Source organism: Rhinoraja longicauda, chromosome 6 (assembly GCF_053455715.1).
Source record: "Rhinoraja longicauda isolate Sanriku21f chromosome 6, sRhiLon1.1, whole genome shotgun sequence".
NCBI classification, from domain to species: Eukaryota; Metazoa; Chordata; class Chondrichthyes; order Rajiformes; family Arhynchobatidae; genus Rhinoraja; species Rhinoraja longicauda.
The window spans coordinates 18,588,726-18,615,483 of NC_135958.1; the positions used below are offsets into that span (position 1 = coordinate 18,588,726).

General features: G+C 42.2%; 1 protein-coding gene across 3 annotated transcripts in view; it reads left to right on the forward strand.

Annotated features, from left to right (window-relative positions):
* Positions 1-26,758, forward strand: part of vac14 (vac14 homolog (S. cerevisiae)) — a 252,869-nt gene that overhangs the window by 191,087 nt on the left and 35,024 nt on the right. For 2 of the 3 annotated variants that reach the window (XM_078400593.1, XM_078400594.1), the window contains exons 18-19: positions 22,352-22,431; positions 23,237-23,387. In XM_078400593.1, coding sequence (XP_078256719.1) covers positions 22,352-22,431; positions 23,237-23,387 — 231 coding nt within the window. The remainder of the gene's footprint in view (positions 1-22,351; positions 22,432-23,236; positions 23,388-26,758) is intronic. The other variant, XM_078400595.1, reaches the window with a different exon arrangement.

Consider the following 26,758-nt stretch of genomic DNA (forward strand, 5'->3'; position numbering starts at 1 on the left):
CTGAAACGAGAGTCTGAAATTATTTTTTGAAAAATTTTACATTGCCTCAGATATCAGTAGAAGTGATGGAGTCTTGGGCCTGGAAATCATCTCTCCTTCTGCAGGTTAAGTTTAGTTGATTGTCTCATGCACAAGTATAGTGAGGCACAACAGCTACAATGAATATACTGCAAACAGCCAGCATCACGGACACACAGCCTCAGACAATACACAAAAATATAAATTATACATGAGTTATTTATAAATTTCACAAATTCTGAAAGGCAGTAAAAAAGAAAAAAAAGAAAAGTTTGGCTTACTTTGTTGCAATTCCCAGCTTTGAACTGGCACACTATCATGATTGGATTTCACCTGCCCTTTGAAGCAATTTAGACATACAACAGTGAGGCCAGCACTTCTAAAATAAGCCATAACACTGTCTTCTAAGGCAGCTGGCAATGAGAAACAAGGTATGTCCTTTGCAACTACAGCATTGTATGATTTTATTAAACTATATTTTATGATTCCCTCTAAAAATTATGTAGCTGTTGAAGATCTGCGTCCAATTCACTGATTCCAATCTTTATTGGGGCGATTATGATTTTGAAGAAACTGCAAATATAGATTCTTGAAATATTCTATATTGAAACCTACATTTCATTCTTGAAATGACCTATATTGAAAATGTTACTGTTTACTTGTCAATAAATTCATGTAGTGTAGTTGCTACTTTGTGAGTTTCAGCTATAACTCTAGCTCCTGATGTCAATGTTTGTCTTGAGACTAATTAACAAAACATAAGAAATTGAAACAGGAGTGAGCCTTTTGGCCTACTGAGTGTTCTCTGTTGTTCAGTATAATGTCCTGCACCTCAAGTGGATTTCCCCAGTGGGACTGTCCCCAAATGCTACATTCTCCACGCTGAGAAATGGTTTCTCAGTATTTAATTTATTAATCCTCCTCAAAATCTTGTGTGTGTTAATCGAGATCACCTTCCATTCTTCTAATGAGAATGGACCAACCTAACACAATCTTTTTTCATAAGACAACCCTGTTATGAAGAATTGGACCAGTTAAATCGCTGATTCTAAGTATGGCCTTTAAATAGAGAGACAAAACGGAACATAGTCTAATGGAGGTCTCAATAAAGCCTTCAAAAATCTCTGCAAGATATTTTACATTTTTGTACATCAACTCCATTGCAATTAAGGACAACATAACATTTGCATTCCAAATTCCCCGCGGTGCCCAAACATTTTCCCCTGCTTCTCATGAACCAGAACCAAACTCATGGCGGCACGGTGGCGCAGCGGTAGAGTTGCTGCCTTACAGCGAATGCAGCGCCAGAGACTCAGGTTCGATCCTGACTACGGGCGCCGTCTGTACGGAGTTTGTACGTTCTCCCCGTGACCTGCGTGGGTTTTCTCCGAGATCTTCGGTTTCCTCCCACACTCCAAAGACGTACTGGTATGTAGGTTAATTGACTGGGTAAAATGTTTTTAAAAATTGTCCCTAGTGTGTGTAGGATAGTGTTAATGTGCAGGGATCGCTGGGCGGCACGGACTCGGTGGGCCGAAAGGCCTGTTTCCGCGCTGTATCTCTAAATCTAAAAAAATCATCTGTGCACCCAGGGTGTGTGAGCTTCAGTGTTTAAAAGACAATCTTCCTTCCCATGCATGAACCCATATTTTCCCAATATTACACTCTGTCTACCACCTTGAACACTCACGTAGTCCCATCTAACCTTTTGCAGACAAGTGTGGCATTCTCACAGCTGGCTTTCTCTCTCATCTGCCATTGGGGAACTTGAATCCATTGTGTTACCTTTAAATCTGTCGTCTATCTGATCCTGATCCCCATGGTGCTCACTGGTAGCATTTTACTAACCTGAACATAAACCATTTGTTCCTTTTCCCGTTCTGCCCTAATAACCAGTCCTCTCCATGCTAACAATTAAGCTTGACAGAATTCAATGTATATTTTTTTTATCATTTTGATATTTATTTTTAAGCATTTGTTTTATTTTTTGTTATCAATACAAGCTTTCTGAGTTGCTTAAATTAACTGTGAAAGGCAGATAATTTATCAATAAAGTATGCCATTAAAACCTCTACCTGTCAAACCATAAGAAGTAATTTTATATTAGTCATTGATTATATTACTAAATCATACTTGCTACAGCTCCCTGTATTAATTTCTCAGTGATAGTGTATTTGTAAGATAAATTTGCAGATGTAGAATCTCTTTGATCTTCCATGACAGTTACTGGGTGCTATCATTTATGAATTCTAATTATCAATGAGTGAAGTACATTTTCTTCAGTCTGTGATATTTAGCTTTATTAAAAACAATCTTCTGCTTGGCCTACTAATGTTCTGATTGCAAATCCATTTGCCCTTATTTTAATATCCAAACCCCTGTAAAGCTTAACATGGGTGCCTTGCAGTCACCATGTTTATCCATGAAGATCAGGAGTATATCGGGCTTGATCCCCAGCCTGCCCTAAGGCCTTTGATCCCTGCTAGGTGGAATCAAAATAGCTATTGAAAAGAAATATGGCTAAAATTCAGTGAGATCTGCATTAGTGGAAGCTCAGCATTTGGGGAACAAGATTTGGCTTGATTATGAATTATTTCATAAGTCATAGTAGCAGAATAGTAAATTATATGAAAAATAAAAGTAGAATCAACATGTACAGTGCCCTCCATAATGTTTGGGACAAAGACCCATCATTTATTTATTTGTCTCTGTACTCCACAATTTGAGATTTGTCACAGAAAAAAATCACATGTGGTTAAAGTGCACATCGTCAGGTTTTAATAAAGGACACTTTTATACATTTTGTTTTCACCATGTAGAAATTATAGCAGTGTTTACACATAGTCCCCCCATTTCAGGGCACCATAATGTTTGGGATGAGGTGGTATGCTTTGGATCTTGGGCAGTTCCTTCTCTCCTCCATACTTTGCTCTTGCAATCACTCTGATATACGTTAATCTTTGTCTCATCTGTCCACAAGACCTTTTTCCAGAATTGTGGTTGCTCTTTTAAGTACTTTTTGGCAAACTTATCCCAGCCATCCTATTTTTGCGGCTAACCAGTAGTTTGCATCTTGCAGTGTAGCCTCTGTATTTCTGTTCATGAAGTCTTCTGCGGACAGTGGTTATTGACAAATCCACACCTGACTCCTGAAGAGTGTTTCTGATCCGTTGGACATGTGTTTGGGAATTTTTCTTTATTATAGAGAGAATTCTTCTGTCATCAGCTGTGGAGGTCTTCCTTGGCCTGCCAGTCCCTTTGCGATTCATAAGCTCACCAGTGCTCTCTTTCTTCTTAATGATGTTCCAAACAGTTGTTTTTAGTAAGCCTGAGGTTTGGCTGATGTTTCTAACAGTTCTATTCTTGTTTCTCAGTTTCATAATGGCTTTGTTGACTTTCATTGGCTCAACTTTGGTCCTCATGTTGATAAACAGCAATAAAAGTTTCCAAAGGTTACAGAAAGACTAGGTGCTGAGAGCTCTCTTATACCTGCATTAAGGAGGCAATTAAACACACCTGAGCAATTACAAACACCTATGAACCCATGTGTCCCAAACATTATGGTGCCCTGAACTGGGGGGACTATGTATAAACACAGCTGTAATTTCTACATGGTGAAACCAAAATGTATAAAAATACCCTTTAATAAAATCTGACAATGTGCACTTTAACCACATGTAATTTGTTTTTTATTACAAATCTCAAATTGTGGAGTACAGAGGCAAATAAATAAAAAATGGGTCTTTGTCCCAAACATTATGGAGGGCACACGAGCTTGACAAGTCCACCAATCGGCACATAAGCTTGACAAGTCCACCAATCGGCTTAAGGTTGTGCATGGAGCAAAGGTGAAGGGGAGCTGGTGGAAGTGATGTACTTAGATTTTCACAAGGCCTTTCGATAAGGTGCCATGCAAAAAAACTGGAAAGTGACAACTACCAGTTTTAAGTCAAAGAAAGGGGAAATAATCAGAAGATGAGCCTGAATCAGAGTGAAATCAAGTAATTAGAGATTGGTGTCAATAAAACAGGAAGAAGGGAATATATTTTAAATGATTTATGATTGTAACAGGGTTATTTAGAATATCCGTAGTCGCAGCTATGAAGTGTTAAATTGCAAAATGCAAAAACTCGGAAATACAGCATGTAACAAAGACAGGGTTATTTTAACAGGGAATTCTAACTTTCATGAAAATTTGGGTAAAGAAACAGCCACATGTCTGATATAATGAATTCCAGGATTGTGTTCAGGATAGTTTTCCACAGAATAGAATAGAGTGGTTTTACATAGTGAAAAGCTGGCAGCAGATGATGTCCAGGGACCTGGATATTCATGCATTGATTATTAAAATGTAAATAGATACATGCAATATTCAAAAAGACGAATGGTAAATTGCTTTTATATATCAAGATAACTATAGTACATGGGATTGTGAATTCCTCAGTGTACAAAGCCTGAGTTAGACCATAACTGCGGGACTGTGCACAATTCTGGCACCCATCTTGGGAAGCTTTTATTAACGTTGGAGAGAACACTTGCAGATTTACCAGAACGTAAATAATCAGGAAACGTTACACAAAAGAAAGTGTATTTTCTAGAATGTATATTAGAGATTGACCCGATTGACGTTTGTGGAATCAAGGGCAACAATGTAGTAGATTGAAGGCAATTATTTCTGCTGATTGGGGAAATTAGGAAGAAAAGTCATGGCCAAAAGATTACAGTCAAACAATTTGGGAAAGAAGTCCAGTACATCTCCATAAAGCAAGTGGTATAAATTTGGAATGCTCTTCCACTGACAAACTTTGGATGTCAGGTCAGTTAGTTGTAAATCTGAGATTGATGTTTCCATTGTACCCAGAGGTGTTCAGGAATAAAGAGTGTTGAGCGCAAGTCCGAGTTGACTATCAAGCATCCATTTACTCTAATCCTGCACAAATCCCATTTTATTCTAACACAGGATCTCATAACCCAAGATAAAATTATTGAGCATGGATTAATCAAAGATAGTTGTGTGTGTTTGTTTAGGCATGTCGGGCTTGATTCGTCTTGTATTATTTACAGAAGTAATCAACATGGGAGATATTGGACAGGTTCTGAAAGTAGATTCTCGGAAGGCAGCCTACAAGATGTCTTACAATAGGAAATGTAGTTGTGGTCATCTCGTAAAAGACTCTTAGTTGGCAGTTCACAGGGTCCTATCTTTGTTTAAACAAATGATTATCCATTGGTAGCAATGTCTCAAAACTTGATTAGAAATGGAAATTGAATGTATGGTAATGAGGGCTTCAGAGAAATATGGGGTAGTGCATGCCTACACATTTTTGGAAAGGAGAGAACAAAAATCAAGCATAGGCTTAGTAGAATGATAATGTAGATGGGGCTGAACAAATAATCTAAACTTTTAAATGTATAGCTTCCAAAGAGTATGGTACTGTAAATCAAGCTGCAGTAAGGCTAGCAGTCATTTTGCAAATTACGTTAAATACTTAGAGAGGATAGATTCAGATTCAGTCAGGCTTGTGAAGCTAATTAAGGAGCGAATCTACTGGGACTGGTCAGCAGAACATAGAAAGTTGAGGGTAAATGTAATATATGTAAATGTAATATATAAATGCAATGCATTCAAGAGAGAGCTAGATAGAGCTCTTAAGGATAGCGGAATCAGGGGGTATGGGGAGAAGGCAGGAACGGGGTACTGATTGAGAATGATCAGCCATGATCACATTTAATGGCGGTGCTGGCTCGAAGGGCCGAATGGCCTCCTCCTGCACCTATTGTCTATTGTCTATAATCTCTTAATAATCTGCCAAAGACTTTTTATTTATTCATGGGGTGCAGGTATTACATTTAATTTTGATGCCAGTTACAAGTCAGTAAGTAATTGGTATAGTGCAATTGAAGTTGTGCGCTGGCCAGTCTTGGTGAGGATTGCAATTCAAGTTCAAAGTAACCGTTGAAAATTTACTCACCTGACCACATAATATCTAAGGGTAATTATAAAGCTAAGTGATAAATGCTGTTGAGAGGAAACTAGTCACCTCTTGAATGATGTCTCTTGACCAGAGAGATAGCAGCTGTGTTTCAGATGTTCCCTCTGATTCAGAATGTCGTAACTTTAACCTGTGCCCTCGAGTCGTCAGTAGATGAACGAAACTATCATGTCTCAGGAGTACAGAGGGTGAGCTGCACCATTGCTGTGCTTTCTTTTTTAGTTTAGTTTAGAGATGCAGCGAGGAAACAGGCCCTTCGGCCCACCCAGTCCGCACCGACCAGCGATCCCCGCACACTTACACTATCCTACACACACTAGGGACGATTTACAATTATACCAAGCCAATTAACCTACAAACGTGTACGTCTCAGAGAAAACGCACGTGGTCATGGGGAGAACGTACCAACTCCTTACATAGTCGGGATGCGTAGTCGGGATGGAACCCGCGTGTCTGGTGCTGTAAGCCCTGTAAGGCAGCAACTCTACTGCTGCGTCACCATGCCACCCTTCTCACAGAATTGCACAAAGATCCCAAGCTATATTTTCTGAATCATCTGGTCTGTTTTTTGCTGATGGCAGTTATCTATTCTGGGCAGAAAATCTATGCAAGGAATAGATTTCTATTAGTCCCAGGCACCTATTAATTCTGAAGTAATTGTCTGCACTGTAATTGAATTGATATTTTAGAATGTACTTTATTGCCATTATAAATTGTGTAATTTTGCTACCATAATGGATCTACAAATAGGTTTGCCGTCATTATCTTTTTCTCATCTCCTAGCTTTTCTCCCCTACTTTCTGCAGCTAAAGCAGATTGTGCTAGGGTGGTTCCATAAGCTTTGCTGAAACTCCAGAGGGCCATTATTCATCGGAAACCCTCTAATGCTTTTCTGTTATATTCATTCGCAGAATAGATTATTTACTGCCCTTCTCTAAAAGCCATTGAACTGTGGCCAGCTCAGCCATATATGAAGGCTGTTTACAATCACCCATTTTGAAGGCATGATCAGTCCATTCAGGAGGTGGACTGTAGATTCACTTCACTTAATGACCTGAGTAAACTGTGTTAGTTTCTACATCATTTTGGAATCCTTTTTAAAAATTTTCTGGGTTTATTTAATTGACTGAATTAAAATTCTTCTGTTGTCCTAGTGGGTTGTAGCCAGGTCTCTGGATTAATAGCACACTTACACAGTAACAATTAGCTATTCAGTCACTCAACCACTACATTGGTGTGCATCTAAGAAGGTTCCTCAATCCTTTCCCAGTAACATATTTGCTGTTGCAAGGGGGACAATACAGGATTAGGATTTTCACATTGTGTGGAAGATCAGGGAATTTGTGAATGTTGGCAAGGATAACAGTTCTGGGTTGGTAAGATTCAGTGCTAAGCAGTTTAGAGACATGGGGTATTCTGGACCAGTTGCATTTTACACAAGGCAAGTTATGGGAATTCTAGAATCTGGGTCAATGGGTTTTTATGCGATAGGTTGCAGGGGCCTGAGTTTTGGATGTACCCAAGAATAAATATAATTGGAGAAGATAGGAAATTTGAGGAGCAGAGATGCAGAGTGCGTTTGCAAGACTGGAACCATTTTCAGCATGCAACGATTTGGTGATTGTGATCTTGCTCCTGTCATGCAGTGGAATGTTTTCTTGGCAATCGTATTTGAACAGCACATGACCTTTGTAAGATCTGTTGAAATGCTTTGCAATGGGACAGCTGCTTTGTCAATAGATTAAAAGCCCCTGTACTACACATTAATGTAGTATAATCACAGGATCAGCATAAAGTAATTTAAATGATTTTTCTATCCAACTTAATTTGTTAACTAACCACCTTAACCTCTTTGCTAATGCTGCTATTGCATATATTTCTTTGTCATGGAGTCATAGAGTCATATAGCGTGGAAACAGGTCCTTCGGCCCAACTTGACCACACCGACCAACATCTCCCTTCTACACTAGTCTCACTTGCCTGCGTTTGGCCCTCTAAACCAGTCCTTTCCATGTACCTATCTAAATGTTTCTTAAACATTGCAATAGTACCTGTCTCAACAACCTCCTCCAGTAACTCATTCCATACACCCACCTTTTGTGTGAGAAAGTTACCCCTCGGGTTCCTATTAAATCTTTCCCCATCACCTTAAACTGATGTCCTCTGGTTCTAGATTCTCCTAATCTCAGCAACAGACTCTGTGCGTCTACCCGATCTATTACATTTATTCCTCTTGTCTGTAAAAAAAATAATTACTTGAATCTCCAGTGACATTTATTTTAACATCAGAAACAAAATTGCAACCTGGAAGCTCAAGGTTATCGTTATTGGGATCAGGGTGACATGTATCGCTCAATTCAGACACTTCGCTAACATGTGTAGCTCACTTCAGACTTCTCAAACAAGAAATGTAATCCTTAAATTGCAGTTCGTAGGAAATGTGCAACAACCAGGGGGAGAAGGGGATGGTAAGATAATTGTTACAGAAATTAAATAGTAGTTCCGAAATTGGTTTATTTTGGTCATGTGTACTGAGTGAGAAACAATAAAAAATTTGTTTGCATGCTGTCCAGTCAAATCATACTATACTCGATTACAATCAAGCCATACACAAGGATAACGGTAAAATGCTAAGTGCTGGAGTAACTTGAGTCTGAGGAAGGGTTACAACCAGAAACGTTGCCTGTCCATTTTCTCCACAAATGCTGTCTGACCCGCTGAGTTACTCCAGCACTTTTGGTTTACTCAAGATTCCTAAATCTGTAGTTCCTTGTATCTCCATAAAAGCAATGGACAGTGCAAAGAGAAAATTATCAGAGTGCAGTAAATAATGTTGCAGCATTACAGTTACAGAGAAAGTGCAGATCTTTTTAAATGCAAGGATTGTAATTAGGAAGATTAGTTTATGGTAAATGAGTCCATTCAGTAGTCTGATGGCACTGGGGAGGAAGCTGTTCCTGCATCTGGTGATAAGTGCTTTCAAACTTTTGTATCTTCTGCCTGACTGGAGAGGGGTAAGAAGGAATGACTGGGGTGTAAAATGTCCTTGATTATGTTGGCTACTTTCCTGTTCATGTTACGCATTAAATGAAAATATTATTGTTGAGATCGATAAGAGTTTTGTTAGTTATTGTATTCAGAGTTACAAATCTATGCTAGGTATATAAAATTTAAATGTAGATCAGTAATAATCGAGCTGAGTAATGGAACAAACTGAAAGGAAGCATGCAGGTACAGCAGGCAATGAAGAAAGCCAATGGAATGTTGGCCTTCATAACAAGAGGAGTTGAGTATAGGAGCAAAGAGGTCCTTCTGCAGTTGTATAGGGCCCTAGTGAGACCACACCTGGAGTACTGTGTGCAGTTTTGGTCTCCAAATTTGAGGAAGGATATTTTTGCTATTGAGGGCGTGCAGCGTAGGTTCACTAGGTTAATTCCCGGAATGGCGGGACTGTCATATGTTGAAAGACTGGAGCGACTGGGCTTGTATACACTGGAATTTAGAAGGATGAGAGGGGATCTCATAGAAACATATAAGATTATTAAGGGGTTGGACACATTAGAGGCAGGAAACATGTTCCCAATGTTGGGGGAGTCCAGAACCAGGGGCCACAGTTTAAGAATAAGGGGTAGGCCATTTAGAACGGAGATGAGGAAAAACTTTTTCAGTCAGAGAGTTGTAAATCTGTGGAATTATCTGCCTTAGAAGGCAGTGGAGGCCAATTCTCTGAATGCTTTCGAGAGCTAGATAGAGCTCTTAAGGATAGCGGAATATGTGGAGAAGGCAGGAACGGGGTACTGATTGAGAATGATCAGCCATGATCACATTGAATGGTGGTGCTGGCTCGAAGGTCCTGCACCTATTGTTTATTGTCTATAACAAATGCTTATAGTTGAGGGACCTGTTCTTATTCTTGTGTTCTCAGAGCACCAGAGTAAATGGTGTTTATTTATGCATCTGTCCATAATTGAGCTAGCCGAGTATAGGGAAACTTTGTATTAGGGTAACTGCTAGCCCTCTTGTTTTCAACAGAAGGATAGATTGAGTAATAACAGTACAAGATATGTAACAAAATAGCTCCACTCTCTTGCTGATATTACGCTATTCCCTGACATTGCTTCTAAACGTCACATGAAGACCAAGCAGTTCAATTGCAATAATTAATGCAGGGAAGCGTTGCTATTAATGAGTGATAGATGCAGTGAGGGGAGGGTGAAAGAGGACTTCTATAGTACCACTGGCACCTGGACTGGCTGGTGATGTTCTTTCTGAAAGGAAAACGTGGAAACCCTTCTGGGCAACAGCCTAGTGCTCCTGGCAGGATGTTACGAGGGAGATCTCTGGATTAATTAAATGCCTACATTTTGGGAAAGTTGCAAAGGAAAGTGAATGGATTCTCCTATTTTATGCAATAAACGGCGAGATGTGACAAAGTTTCCCAGCAGCTGCTTGCAATGATCCCGCGAGTATGAAGCTGAGGGGAACTGCAATCCGCCATGAGCATCGCAGTCAAGACACGTATGTGGGTGTCTTTGAAGTTGTAGGTCAGAGTTCGGACTAAGGACAGAGAGTACATTTTGAGTGGCACGATGCAGGAGAATGTTAGTAAAACTTGTATCTGGATAAATGTCTTTTTATCAGACCAATGAGGGTGAAAATCTTACTGCAGTTGAATTACTGCATGTTGCTGGACAATTGATGTCTTTTTATGGGTATTTTCATTGGAAATAAAGATCTAGTAAATAAGATTTATTCACCAGTAAATAAAGGGACATCTTATGAAAGTTGAGGTTACTCATGAGGCATGTTGGCTACAGCCTTCTCCTTAGTTCCCATGCTGTGTCCCACCATTGTTGAGGCTGATGATGTTTGTGGTGCCTTTCTTGGCAGTAAGCTGTTTAATTATCCACCACCTTTCATTACTGGAGAGAGAAAGACTTGAAATTACTCCACCTCATCCTTATTGTATTTTTCATTGTTTATCATGAATGTAAATAGCAGGTGCCCTGTCACTTTTAGTAACCTCTGAGGCCCCTCCAGTATAGCCTTCTGTACACATTTAACCAGAGACGTTCTCTTGGTTTGCTGCTCCTGGTAGTGGGGTTAGAGTACAATTCTGCCGCTCTGTTTGTCCTCAAAAGCTCATAGCTTTGAGTGATTGGCCATGTTCTGAATAAACCCTTTGTAGTGTGGTTTTACTGCTCTTCCATACAGGGTACAGTGTTTTATTTCGGAAGGTGGTTGGCATTCCTTTCAGTACTGCAATGGACAGATACATCTGTGACAGGTAGGTAAATAAGGCTGAGGTCAAAAGCCTTTCCCTTTGTTTAGCTCCTCGTGCCACCCGCCTCCAGCCCAGTCTCGTAGTTGTGTTCATTGATACTCAGCCAGCTGTTTCAGAAGCTAATTCACTAAGCTGCACCTGGTGATGTTTATTGAAACGTTCTTCCAAGTTACGGCCGACATGGAAGTTTATGATTCATCAGCAGTGGCTTGGCCATCTTTGATCTGATGCCATGATGCTTCCTGGAGTTGATGTTGGGGGATTCCCACAAATATAATGAGGCTGGAAGTTTAATTGTGTACAGTGGGTTTGTCCTATAAGGAAGGTTGTGGTGCAGAAGTCTTTCAGGTTGGTTGTAGAGTATGGTCCTGTTGCTTGTTGGTGGGAGAGCTTTCTCAATTTAGACGCAATTTTGTAGATGTTCCCAGGTAATGTTGACAATGTAACAAAAAACAACTGCAGGTTCCAGAAATGAAACATAAAAACAGAAATTGCTAGACGAATCAAGACCTAAAATTGGCAGGTCGCAAATGTAATGCTATGGTGGTTATGGGAGATTTCAACATGCAGGTAGACTTGGTAAATCAGGTTGGTACTGGACCCCAGGAAAGGGAGTTTGTGGAGTGCCTCCAAGATGGATTCTTAGAACAGCTTGTACTGGAGCCTACCAGGGAAAAGGCAATTCTGGATTTAGTGTTGTGTAATGAACCTGATCTGAAAAGGAGACTCAAGGTAAAAGAGCCATTAGGAGGCAGTGATCACAATATGATAAGTTTTACTCTACAAATTGAGAGGGAGAAGGGAAAATCGGAAGTGTCAGTATTACAGTATAGCAAAGGAGATTACAGAGGCATGAGGCGGGAGCTGGCCAGATTTGACTGGAAGGAGGCCCTAGCAGGGAAGATGGTGGAACAGCAATGGCAGGTATTCCTGGGAATAATGCAGAAGTTGCAGGATTAATTTATCCCAAAGAGGAGGAAAGATTCTAAGGGGAGTAAGAGGCACCTGTGGCTGACAAGGGAAGTCAAGGACAGCATTAAAATAAAAGAGAAGTATAACATAGCAAAGAAGACTGGGAAGCCAGAGGATTGGGACTCTTTTAAAGAGCAACAGAAGATAACTAAAAAGGCAATACGGGGAGAAAAGATGAGGTACGAGGGTAAGCTAGCCAATAATATAAAGGAGGATAGTATAAGCTTTTTTAGGTATGTAAAGAGTCAAGGCAAATGTGGGTCCCTTGAAGACAGAAGCAGGGGAATTTATTATGGGGAACAAGGAAATGGCAGACGAGTTGAACCGGTACTTTGGATCTGTCTTCACTAAGGAAGATACAAACAATCTCCCAGATGTTCTAGTGGCCAGAGATCCTAGGGTGACGGAGGAACTGAAGGAAATTCACATTAGGCAGGAAATGGTGTTGGGTAGACTGATGGGACTGAAGGCTGATAAATCCCCAGGGCCTGATGGTCTGCATCCCAGGGTACTTAAGGAGGTGGCTCTAGAAATTGTGGACGCATTGGTAATCATTTTCCAATGTTCTATAGATTCAGGATCAGTTCCTGCGGATTGGAGGGTAGCTAATGTTATCCCACTTTTTAAGAAAGGAGGGAAAGAGACGGGAAATTATAGACCAGTTAGTCTGACATCAGTGGTGGGGAAGATGCTGGAGTCAATTATAAAAGACGAAATTGCAGAGCATTTGGATAGCAGTAACAGGATCGTTCCGAGTCAGCATGGATTTAGGAAGAGGAAATCATGCTTGACTAATCTTCTGGAATTTTTTGAGGATGTAACTAGGAAAATTGACAGGGGAGAGCCGGTGGATGTGGTGTACCTCGACTCTCAGAAAGCCTTCGACAAGGTCCCATTTAGAAGATTAGTGGGCAAGATTAGAGCACATGGTATTGGGGGTAGGGTACTGACATGGATAGAAAATTGGTTGTCAGACAGAAAGCAAAGAGTGGGAATAAATGGGTCCCTTTCAGAATGGCAGGCAGTGACTAATGGGGTACCGTAAGGCTCGGTGCTGGGACCGCAGCTATTTACAATATACATTAATGACTTGGATGAAGGGATTAAAAGTACCATTAGCAAATTTGCAGATGATACAAAGCTGGGTGGTAGTGTGAGCTATGAGGAAGATGCTATGAGGTTGCAGGGTGACTTGGACAGGTTATGTGAGTGGGCGGATGCATGGCAGATGCAGGTTAATGTGGACAAGTGTGAGGTTATCCACTTTGGTGGTAAGAATAAGAAGGCAGATTATTATCTGAATGGTGTCAAGTTAGGAAAAGGGAAGGTACAACGAGATCTGGGTGTCCTAGTGCATCAGTCACTGAAAGAAAGCATGCAGGTACAGCAGGCAGTGAAGAAAGCCAATGGAATGTTGGCCTTCATAACAAGAAGAGTTGAGTATAGGAGCAAAGAGGTCCTTCTGCAGTTGCATACTGCAACTGGAGTACTGTGTGCAGTTTTGGTCTAATAATTTAAGGAAGGATATTCTTGCTATTGAGGGCGTGCAGCGTAGATTTACTAGGTTAATTGACGGAATGGCGGGACTGTCATATGTTGAAAGACTGGAGCGGCTAGGCTTGTATACACTGGAATTTAGAAGGATGAGAGGGGATCTTATCGAAACATTTACGATTATTAAGGGGTTGGACACGTTAGAGGTAGGAAACATGTTCCCAATGTTGTGGGATTCCAGAACCAGGGGCCACAGTTTAAGAATAAGGGGTAGGCCATTTAGAACGGAGATGAGGAAAACCTTTTTCAGTCAGAGAGTTGTAAATCTGTGGAATTCACTGTCTTAGAAGGCAGTGGAGGCCAATTCTCTGAATGCATTCAAGAGAGAGCTAGATAGAGCTCTTTAGGATAGCGGAGTCAGGGGGTATGGGGAGAAGGCAGGAACGGGGTACTGATTGAGGATGATCAGCCATGATCACATTGAATGGTGGTGCTGGCCCGAAGGGCCGAATGGGCTCCTCCTGCACCTATTGTCTATTGTAACGGAGAATATTTCCAGCATTCTTTAATTTTATTCTTGCAGAGTAATCTAGGATGGTTTCACTTTTGCTGTGTCTGTTGTATTCCTTGGGTCACTTTGGAAGGTCTACTGCAGCATTTAAACATGAGGAAAGTTGATTTCTTCAGAGGCATTTGTGACCTAGATTGGGCTTTTGCAACAATCCGGTTGTTTCCTTATCACCTTTACCAGATGTTATTTAATTAACTGAATTTAAATTGTTCAGTTGGTGTCGTGTGATCTGAACTCTTTTTACTCTTTAATACAGTCCTTTCAATTGCCATGCCAGTTAGATCATTACTTAGCAGTTATTCCCTTAAACCATGAGAATTCAGTGATGAGGAGAGCCTGGGGAGGCTAGGTCCCTGGAGCGGGGGAGGTTTAGAGAGGACATGATGAAGGTAGATAAAATTGAAGGGTATTGATAGGGTAAAGTGCAGAAGTAATTTCCCCAAATCAAAGGTAGATAAACTAGAAGACATAGATTTAGGGTAAGCGGAAGAGATTTAGAGGGGCTCTGAGGGATTTCCATTTCACCCAGTCTGGTGATTACCTGGAATACCCTGCTGGAGAGGGTAGTGGAAACGGAAGTCGCTGACAGCATTTCAGAAGTGTCGAGATGAGCACTTGACTTGCCTAGGCGTGGAAGGTTAGGGCCCAAGTGCTGAAAGATGAGATTAATACGGATGGGTGCTTATTGGCCAGTGTGGATTTGGTGGGTTGAATGACCTGTTTCCATGCTCTGTTGTAAGTTTAAGTTAATCAGGATGCTAATTGTGGATAATGGATCCACACTCAGACGAGTTCTGGTTCTCTCCACCATCTGAATGTAGAGTATTGCCAAACAAGTGCCTTCATTAATTCAGTCTAAATTGTAGTGATTAATCGATTGTTGCCCCAGCTTTCTTAAATTCTAATATTCTTGTTTGGAAATGAATTGCGTTTATTGTGTCGTGCCGCATGTTATGTATGAAATTTGGAGGTTCATTTTACAGAAGAACTAAATCATTGATCTTCTGAGGAGGGGGAGAAAAATCAGAGTCTGTTTGACTGCTATGCAATTTGATGCTATTTTTATAAACTTGAGTATTTTTGCACCGTGCTATGGTTTGACTAATGTCCTCTGGCACCGAATTGGATATTTAATTCACCAATTAGCTTGTAAAAGTAGAAAGCTGACATCACTGAATATCTGGGATTAAAAGCTCATAGTCTGTATGAGAAGTTTGACTCTACACTTGACAGTACCAATAGTTTTGATTTTCTCTTTCTCAAATGCACAATTTCAGCATTCCTTATTTTGCTCCTATTTTAATATAGTAACAGGAGCTAACTGACAAATACCTTGACCATTTTGAAAAGGAGGAAATAAAAACTGGCAACGCGCCAGGAGAGGGGGTGACCGGGACCTAGAATAGCGATGGCGAAATGGGTGCTTTTCCCAGCAGTGGGATTTGAAGAATGGTTGGAAATGTGTGTCCACTACCTCAGGCATGACATTTTCTGTGGGTTCAATTTACACTCCAGTGCCTTGAGTACAAACTCATGGGCAACACTTAAATGTAGTACTGAAGGACTGCAATGGCAGTCGTCTGGATCTTCTCATGAGACATTGAACTGTAGCATCTTATTCCTCACTAGGGTGCATGTGAAATATCAAACGGGACTATTTCAGTGAAGTACAAGGGGATTGTACAGGAAGGAACTGCAGATGCTGGTTTATACTGTAGATAGACACAAAATGCTGGAGTAAATCAGTGGGTCAGGCAGCATTTCTGGTGAAAAGCAATATGTGACATTTTGAATCCAAAGAGTTCTGGCCCAAACATCACTTATCCCTTTTCTCCGGAGATGCTGCCTGACCCGCTGAGTTATTTCAGCACATTGTGCCTAAGTACAAGGGGGGTTTTCCTTGTGTTCTTGCCAAAATATTTTCTTCAATCAGAAAACGCAGTTTACTGGGCAGCAGTGATCCTTGCCCTACTGTATACCACCCATTGCAACAACTCAAAGCACTGAAGAAATACCACCAACACTGCTTCTGCCAAATCCCCCAAATTCACTGGAAGACGCAAAGTAACATCAGGGTGCAATCCCAAGCTAACATCACAGCACTGAGGCCCTTAATTCACTCACAGCTCGAAAAGTAGACCATGCCATTTTCATGATTAACACTAGACTCCTGAAGCACACACTTAATTCTAAGCTCCATGTGAGAGGGAATTACTTGTGGACAGATAAAATTATTCATGAATGTGCTGAAAGTTTCTTTGGGAAAGAAAAGTGCAACATCCCACAGATTCCTGGGAATCCCTGGCCATGCATCAGAAGCACAGAACAATTCAATGTAATTGATGGAAGGAGATTCACCTCAGAAGCTACCTCATTCTTTCCCCTCCCAACCTTCAGCCTCATCTGAGGGTCAAGCATAGGCCTCATCAGTCACCTTAGAAACCCGAAAGCAAGTGGAAGCAATTCACCCAGGATTCCAAGGGGTTGTCTCAGAAGAATTAGACGTTGAAGGGGGGGGGGGGGGGGGGTGAAATGAGAAACTCTCAACTGAACCCGTTTAGGAAGTAAAGCTCAATCCTAGGGTCTAAACATGAGATTTAAAACATCACTGTATGGTGAAAGGGTTGGATTGCCAATGCAAATCATACTGGCTCTAATGCTTGCTGGGTTATGAAATATCAAAGTCTCTGGAGAAGCTGGGCATCCCTCGGCTTTAGTAACTTGATTTTCTTTTATGCAATTCTGCCTTTGGCATTTCAGAAGAGAGCAGTGTGATTATTGATAATGTGGAGCCATTTCTGGCGTTGTCTGAACATTCAATGATTTGTCAGCACCTTAAGTGGAATGTATGAGAGACAAAAAGGCAGTGAACTGAGAGTAATATTAATTCCCAGAATATACACAATATAATAGAAAATATGGCACACTCATTCTGGTTTGTTTTGCTTTGAAAGTGTAGAACATGATAGAAGTGGGGACAAGTATTTTGGAGATCCAAGATGTGTTTTGTCACACATTGTTAATATTGTAAATGATGTTTTCCATTGAATTTGATGCTCTCAATACCAATGTAAAATAGTTGGATTAAGTTGATGTGAATCGGGGACACAAACTAGTACGTACCCTCCATTGTTGGGTGCTCATCCAGCAGGCTGATCCCACCACAATCCTTGTATTTCTCACTGAGTGATTAGAAGAGGGTAATCTGGCTCATTTTTTATTCCATTATCATCTCGACCTATTGATCAAACCGACACATTGCAGATCCTATCTGGTTTAACCACTGATTCGAACAGCAAAGCCTCTTATAACTATTAATATTATCCTGACACATTGTGGTATAAAGTATTGTTAGCCTTTGAAAACATTAAAAAATGCGGCCTGGTGGCGCAGCGGTAGAGTTGCTGCCTTATTGCGCTTACAGCGCCGGAGACCGGGTTTGATCCTCACTACCGGTGCTGTTTGTACGTTTACATTCTCCTCGTGACCACTTGGGTTTTCTCCAAGATCTTCAGTTTCCTCCCACACTCCAAAGACGTACAGGTTTGTAGGTTAATTGGCTTGGTATAAGTGTAAATTGGCGCTAGTGTGTCTAGGATACTGTTAATTTGCGGGCAACTCTGGTCGGTGCAGACTCGGTGGGCCGAAGGGCCTGTTTCTGCGCTGTATCTCTATACTAAATTAAACTAAGTAAATAAGACAGAGCTTGATGATTGGTCTTGGTGAATCAAAGGGCTTGGTCCCATTCTGAATGTCTCTAGAATTCCAAGCACCACATCCATTGCATCAGTTGCTGGCAGTCAGCATTCTTGTCTCTCCTGCTCATTACCCAGCACGGAGGTGGTTCATTCTTTGAGTAAGTGATTGGTTATGAGATTCATCAATAAATGCTTGTTAAATGTGGAATGGCTTGCTTTCAAAAGTTTTAAAGGTCTTTTATTGTCACATGTACCAATTGAGGTATGCGAATTACCATACAGCCATACGGGAAAATAAACAAGACACACAAATACATAAAAGTTAAGATAAACATCCACCACAGCGGATTCCCCACATTCCTCACTGTGATGGAAGGCAAAAAAGTCCAATCTTCTTCCTCTTTATTTCTCCCGTGGTCGGGGCAGTTGAACCATCTGTCGGGGCAGTCGAAGCTCCCGCGTCGGGGCGGTAGAAACTCCCACGTCGGGGTGGTAGAAACTCCCATGTCGGGGCGGTCGAAGCTCCCGCGTCGAGGTGGTAGAAACTCCCGCGTCGGGGCAATTGAAACTCCCGCATCGGGGCAATTGAAACTCCCGCGTCGGGGTGGTAGAAACTCCCGCATCGAGGCAATTGAAACTCCCGCGTCGGGGCGGTTGACACCCATGGCTTGGTGTCCCCGATGTTGGTCTCTGACCAGAGACCGCGGGCTCCGTAATGTTAAGTCCGCAAGCACCCACGGTTGGAGCTCCGAGGTCGATCCCTGGCAAAGGGATCGCTGGCTCTGCGATGTTAAAATCCCGTAGGCACCCGCGGTGGAGCTCTCAAAAGCCAGTCTCCAGCAAAGGCTGCCAACTCCTCGATATGAGGCCGCAGTGCGGACGGAGATACGATACGGTAAATAATGGCATCTCCGTTGAGATAAGAGATTAGAAAAAGTTTCCCCCAACCCCCACCCCCCACCCCCCACATAAAACAAGATAAAGAACACTAAAAACATACATTTAACACATACTATTTCAACACAAAGGAAAGGACAGACAGACTGTTGGCGAGGCAGCCATTGCTGGCGCCACCTGGTGGTCAATTAATCTGCTTTGCTGTACAAACAAGAGGTATGAACTGACAAAATTAGTATGAAGTTCTATTGGAGATAAAGTGGTAATTAAGGTACCAGATGTGGAATTGGAGACTTAACTCTGAATTGATTGTCCTGTGACATAAATTCTATATTACCACACCTGATTTAGGTTTCAGGCCCTGCTATCGTTATGAACATATAATCTGGGTTGATGTTTCATTGTTATTCTCTGATTTCCAGGTATCACGTTAAAAAAAGATGCCCCTCCACCTGGAACTCCACTGGAAAAGCCTGTGTTGCTCATTTAATATTTTTCTTCCAATGACAGGAATAGAAACGGAATCTCTTGAGATAATTTAAACTTGCATTCTAATATAGTACTCAAAGGGGACTCTACTGTTAGAGATGCTGTCTTATAGACTTTGGAGATACAGTGCGGAAACGGGCCCTCTGGCCCACGAGTCCGCACCAACCAGCAATCACTCCTGTACACTAGCACTATCCTATACACTAGGGACAATTTACCAAAGCCAATTAACCTACAAACCAGTATGTCTTTGGAGTGTGGGAGTAAACCGGAGCACCCGGAGGAAACCCACGCGGTCACAGGGAGAATGTACAAACTCCACACAGACAGCTCCCATAGTCAGGATTGAACCGTGTCTCTGGCGCTGTCAGGCTGCAACGCTACGGCTGTGCCATTGTGCAGCCCCTTTTCGATGAGATGATGTCTTAGGTGCAGATTGAGTATCCTATCAGATTCAGATGAGTTTATTTTCATATACGCCAGGGTGCAATGGAGTTCTTTGCTCACAGGAATTAGTTTGGATCAAATCACTCTTTTTTTTACAGCTATCTCTTAATGCTGTATGTGCAACCTGAATTTATTAACATATCAATCACACAACTCATTGCTTTTCTTCGCTTCCTTATTTTTCATTGATTGGCTGCCTAACATTCCAATTGAGGCACAGTTTCCTGAGTGTTCTGGCTGTTGAATGTTTAGTTCAGATTACAAAGCCAAGCTGGTGATGTGGGGTTGGCTTTATTTGATTTATATTTTGTGGGAGAGGTATTTAAACCCGTCAACTCGTATAGATGGGACATGTTGGCCGGTGTGGGCAAGTTGGGCCAAAGGGCCTGCTTCCACGCTGCATCATTCTCAGACTCCATGACATGAAGCCCATGGAGTAAACAATGTACATGGCAATGATAGATACAATAATAAGCACAACAACAACAATGCAAAATAGAAGAATGGAGCAAACGTTACAGTACTATCTGATACAGTGCAAAGAGAATATTAAAGTGCAATAACGAAAGAACAGAATTAAGGGTACGAGAGTGTGGCAGCACCTCTGGGAAGGAGGTGGGAAAGAGGTGATTGGACAAAGATATAGAAGTTCCCCTTTGTGCCCTAAACAAAACTGTGCTATAAGTGACGTCCTGGAGTTTACTGGCCTCGTAATCCAGGGCATGGAAGAAAAGCACAGAGACTGCAGTTCAAATCTATCCAGAGTGACTGTGAATTCTTTAAAGTTGCGACACAGCTAGAAGAACAGAACAGCTCCAGTAGTCCTGGCTTCAGTCTGGAGCTCTGTTATTGTCTGTGTGGAATTTGCACATTCATGTCGTAGGAGCAGAATTAGACCATTCTGCTCATCGAGTCTACTTCGCCATTTAATCATGGCTGATCTATCTTTTCCTCTTAACCCCATTCTCCTGCCTTCATTCCATAACACTGGACACCCTTACTAATCAAGAAACTGTCAATCTCCGCTTTAAAAATACCCAATGACTTGGCCTCCACAGCTCTCTGTGGCAATGAATTCCACGGATTCACCACCCTCTGACTAAAGAATTTCCTCCTCATCTCCTTTCTAAAGTTATGTCCTTTTATTCTGAGGCTGTGGCCTCTGGTCCTAGACTCTCCCACCAGTGGAAACATCCTTCCCACATCCAATCTATTCAGGCTTTTCACTATTCGGTAAAGTTTCAATGAGATTGCCCCTCATCCTTCTAAACTCCAACGAGTACAGGCCCAGTACCATCAAATCGTCACCATACGTTAACCCAATCATTCCCGGGATCATTCTCGTAAACTTCCTCTGGATCTTCTCCAATTCAGCACATTCCTCCTCAGATATGGGGCCCAAAACTGCTCACAATACTCCAAATGCGGTCTGATCAGTGACTTATAAAGCCTCAATATTACATCCCTATTTTAATATTCTAGTCTTCTCAAAATAAATGCTAATATTGCATTTGCCTTCCTTACTACCGATTCAACTTGAAAATTACCTTTTGGAAATCTTGCAGCAGCACACTCATGTCCTTTTGCACCTCCGATTTCTGAATCCTCTCCCTATTCCTATACCAAAGTTTAGTTTAGAGATACAGCGAGGAAACAGGCCCTTCGGCCCACTGTGTCTGGGCCGTCCAGCGATCTCCGCACACTAACACTATCCTACACACAGTAGGGACAATTGACAATTTTACCAAGCCAATAAGCCTACAAACTTACACGTCTTTGAAGTGGGGAAGTGAACCGGAACTTCCAGAGAAAACCCACGCTGATCACGGGAAGAACATGCAAACTCCGTACAGACAACACCTGTAGTTAGGATCGAACTACGGTCTCAGGGACTCTGGCGCTGTAAGGCAGCAACTCTACTGCAGCTGTACCGTGCTGCCCTTGACTGCACATTTTGTATGCGATAATTATGTTTTTCTCTCTCTGTGAATGGGTGCTTTTCCACCAAGTAGCTCCAGTACCTAGACATGCACGTAGGTCAATTGTTCTTTCTTATACTGTAGATAGGAGGCAAGAAAATCAGGAGTCGATGGACATGTGAAAGAGAATTGATCACAGGACAGTAAGTGGAAGGATGGGGCTGATCATTGTACGATGGGTATTGGCATTGACCAGATGGGCTGAATAGCAGCCTCCTGCTTTATGAAATATGAAAGTAAATTGCTTGCTGTGTTGGCAGTGTCTATGCTTAAAATAATTCTTAGATAAGAAAGTACTTTAGAACATCCTGAGAACAAGAGAGAGCTCTCTAAATGCATGTCTTGCTTTATTTGTGTGTGTCCATTTAAATATATATTATTTATTAGAATATTGTGTGTGTCCATATAAATATATATTATTTAATTTTGAGTTTAACAAATAATTGTTGCTTTAACTTGATGCTGTCATATTCATTTCTGGCTCACGTTCACCTTGACTATTACAACAGTGGAGACCTTGAGGTGACAATAGATTTCCTGACTGAAGTGGACAAGCTGGTACAACTGATTGAGTGTCCAATCTTCACATGTGAGTAAATCCGACAGTGTTCATTGCTTCCAAAAGCCCTGTCAGAATTCACAACGCAGAAGTAATATTGCTTCAGGAAATGGGGCAGAATTAACAAGCACGCAATGGGAGCTGCATAAATCTGTGTGTACACCAAATATGGGAGCAGCTGAAAAGCTCCTGACTCTGTGAACCAGCGATAACTTTCAAACTGAAATATTCCTTGTTGCTTTTAGTAACAGCTTCTTCCCGGGGCCCCTCTGGGCCTATTGGTTCAAGCAGCCTGGCATTTGTTGAGACAGACAAGCAATCTATTTGTCCAGGGATGCTAGAGCCAGTAAAACAAATGCAAAATGAACCAAGGATGCTCCTGCACTGGTAAATGTGCTCCTCCCATGCTCCGCAGCTTGAGGAAGAAAAGACGCTTTGCAGATAGTCTGGAAGGCCATCTTAAGCTGTAATGAGCCATTGGCACCTTTCGGTAAAAGAACAAACTAACATCAATAAACTAAACCCACTCCTTCAATTACAGTTTATGACAAATAGGACTTTCTTCCCCCGCTGAATAAAAATTGGCATTTAAACCTCGTGCTGAGAAAGGGGCCCGGTGAGTGAGTTAGAACCTGTCCTGATCTTCAGGACACAATGTGCTTGGACTATTCATTTGAACAAGACACTGCATATCTTACTGTACACAATTCTCCTTACCATGGCCGCCCTCAACTACCACCCCCCCCCCTGACCCTCCCACCTTCCCCCCTCCCCCACCTACACCCCTCCACCGGCCTTTGACATTGTTGATTTAATCTCCCGTTCTCCATCCCAGATCTGAGGCTGCAGCTCCTTGACGTTGAGAACAATCCCTATCTGATCAAAGCCCTGTACGGACTTCTCATGCTTCTGCCCCAGAGCAAGGCTTTCCAGCTCCTCTCCCAGCGGCTGCAGTGTGTGCCTAACCCGGAGCTGATGCAGAACACGTGAGTAACGAGCAGCGTTCCCACCCTGGCACGTAGCTCATCGGACTTCTGGAATTGTTGGGTCTCAAAGTGTGCTTCATCCTTCCCCAGAGTGAGTGCTGCACATCACACATGGGCAATCTGCTCACTCTGGCTTTATTTGCAGGGACGAAGTCCACAAGGTCTAGTTGCCCACCACACATATGTAATTCACTCTCCTTTTCCCTCCCCAGGTTCCCTTCGCATTTTGTGCCTCTTGTCCAGCCTGAGATGCCAGGCAGGGATTCTAGATCCCACTTAATGCTGCTCTTAAATTGGGTTCTCCGCTGTGCAAGAAACGTTGGGTGACTTTTTATTTAAACTCCACCCTGCCCTGGTTTTGCCTTCCCAGCAAATCCTTCCCTCTGCTTATGAAGAAAATTCTGTCCCTTCTGCTCTGTGCGTTTCACTGCCACTAACAGAGCCTATATTTGGAACTCTTCACCCTGATGTGACTCGTGCCTTATTCCTTCCTCCCACAAGCCTTCTCGCTCACACTGCTCAATGACTTGCATGTTACAGTCAATCCCACTTGATTGCAGCAACTAATGTTAAATCACAAACTTCATCCTTTGCACTGATTCGCAATGATGCCTTCATTAAATCAAGGAACTAGCTTGATTGAAAAGTGCCAAATCCTTTTTATTGACAAACTGAGCAGAAGCTAGATTTATATATCACAGAGTTGATTGTTATTGTAACTCAACAATGTCTTGGATCAATCCAGAGAAATGTGAAAGTGGGCTTGACTGTGCTCCTTTTGACTTAAGATGTAACTACGTGCATGCAGGGAGGGATTTGAGTCACCACTGGGTTCCTTATGTTCAAACTTGTAATCTCCAAGTCGTCTCTTTCCGTATGCCTCACATGATGTTCTGTGGGGAAAAGTATCGGACATAAGTATGTAAGAAGCTGCCTTGCTGAGGAGTTCAACCAGCTGGGAGGAAAACCTGCACACCAACGGGTGTAAGTGCAAGCTAGGATAGGTTTCTGTGGTCAAGCACTTCTTTGTACATAATCTCTGCTCACTCCATGAGAGTGCCAGAGTGGGAGCTCGTAGTTTGCAGTGGGGAATTGTGCAGCAGGGTTGAGTTGCTGTGTCAGGGCATTGTGTCCTCAGAACGGTGGCAATTACTTGTGCCAGTTCTAAACATTATTCAATAAGTGTATTCCTCTTAACTGTTATGGAAATATATTTTTAAAAGAGAACTTTATTTAGATATTATCTGTCTCTATTTCAAAGGCCACATTTATATTCCATTGGATAAATTCCCTGTCTCCATAGTACCACATCCATTTAGAGCTAGATAGAGCTCTTAAGGATAGCGGAGTCAGAGGGTATGGGGAGAAGGCAGGAACGGGGTACTGATTGAGAATGATCAGCCATGATCACATTGAATGGTGGTGCTGGCTCGAAGGGCCGAATGGCCTACTCCTGCACCTATTGTCTATTGTCTATCCCAACCATTTCAATCCAGTCACTGTTGTAGACTGTGGCAGCCATTTTAGAGTGTTTGGGGATAAACATTGCTCAGGACGATAGAAGTTCCCTGCTCTTTGGTGACACTAAACTCTTTATGTCCATGTGCGGTAGCAGATGGAATCTCAGATTTAATTCACATCTAAAGGGTAGTGCAGCGTTCCTTTAGCATTAGCTTTGAAATTGAAAGATGTGTATAGGGAAAGTCAAGATGGATAAAAGAGAGTAGAAGCATGGGCAATCCATACTCGCCAGGTTGTGGCCGAAACACAAATCATTAAGGAACAAGGAGGATGGCCTGGATGTCATCCTACCAGGTGGGGGGGGGGGGGGTGTAAAGCCTTCAGAGTGAAGTTTTGTCGTACTGTACAACAAAAACTATTACATGCACCTGTGAGCAAAATAAAAACTGTTGATGGAACACTTGAGGAAAAAAATGCAGTTAGATCCATTTTGTGGTCTGCCTCCACCTCTCAGCCTCAGTCTACCAACCACACCACACCCCTTCCTAGCAACCTGACACCATCTGCCAGTTATTACTTGCCCCTCCTCAGTCTATCTATCACCTACCGGCCCCTGTCTTACTCTCCCCCTATCCTCTTTATACCGGCTATCTTCCTTCTCCACTCTCAGTCCTGAGACTGAGGCTTGTCCTGAAGTGTCGACTATTCCTTCCCCCCAACTGATGCCATCTGACCCCCAGTTTGTTTTTGCTCCAGATTCCAGCATTTGCAATCACTTATCTCTGCATGCACCCAGTATTTTAGCTTTTCGTGGAAAAGCAGGAAGATCAATTCTGCACTCAAATTATGAGATGCTGATATGTGCACAAGGCAGAACTTGTCATTTCTCACCCTCCAGTTCTCTTGCTCATGTAGAACCTTGCGGGAGTTGCTGAATACCCATCAGGAGTGGGAAGCCTGGCTGCTTTTATTTGCCTTCCTCTCTCCCTAGGGCACTGAATCCAGTTTCTTGAATCCAAGCTGGAAGATGTGTCGCCCCTGGGTTGCAATGTTTCTTCGGTGTGCACTGGCTCAGGTCTGCTGTCCAGGCCCTTTAGGTGAAATGGAAGTATGGATCGACTAAGAATGCCTAATGGCAACAAAAAAAATTGGCACCAAGAATTGGATAACATATTTCCATCTTGGTTTAGTTAACATTCTTAATGTTGTGTAAACTATTTAACATAATAAGGAAAGCCCGGGTTGTCGTGTGTTTGTTGTTAATTGCCTTCCCACTTCCCATCAACTCCAAGGGCAGAATGCCAAGAGGCAGCTGGCCCTTGAGTGAAGGCAGTCAGATTTTAAATACCATATTAAAGCTGAAACTCTGACACTGGAAACTTATCTAAGGCTAGAACCATCGCCCTCAATTCCATCTGTTGAGGTTGAGCTCCTTCAGTAGAATAACAAATAAGAAAAGCAGTGAAAGACACAAACTGCTGGAGTAACTCAGAGGGGCCGGCAGCAATCTTGGAGAACATGGATAGGTGACTTTTGGGATCAGGACCTGTTATCAGACTAAAAAGCAGTGGATATGCTGTCCCTGACAGTACTCTTGCCTCTCGTTAAACATCAATGTGGAGACAACAAAGTCTTCCCAACCTGATCATATGGAACTAGCACAATCAAAGCCGTTCATCTTGTGAGTCTAATTAGTAGAGTGCATAAAGAGACCCCACTCTACGAACAGGTTCCTAATAGTGACACTCATAAGCACAGTGTGGGGAGCCATAAAGCTCTGAACCCAGAATTGCTGCTTAAGTAATGCTGGAATATATCCCTGAGTGAGGTGGGTCAATTGTGCTTAGGACCCTGCCAAAATAGTGAGCCGTCTTCCCAGTTCAGTGGAATCCTCTCAGCACCTTGGACTA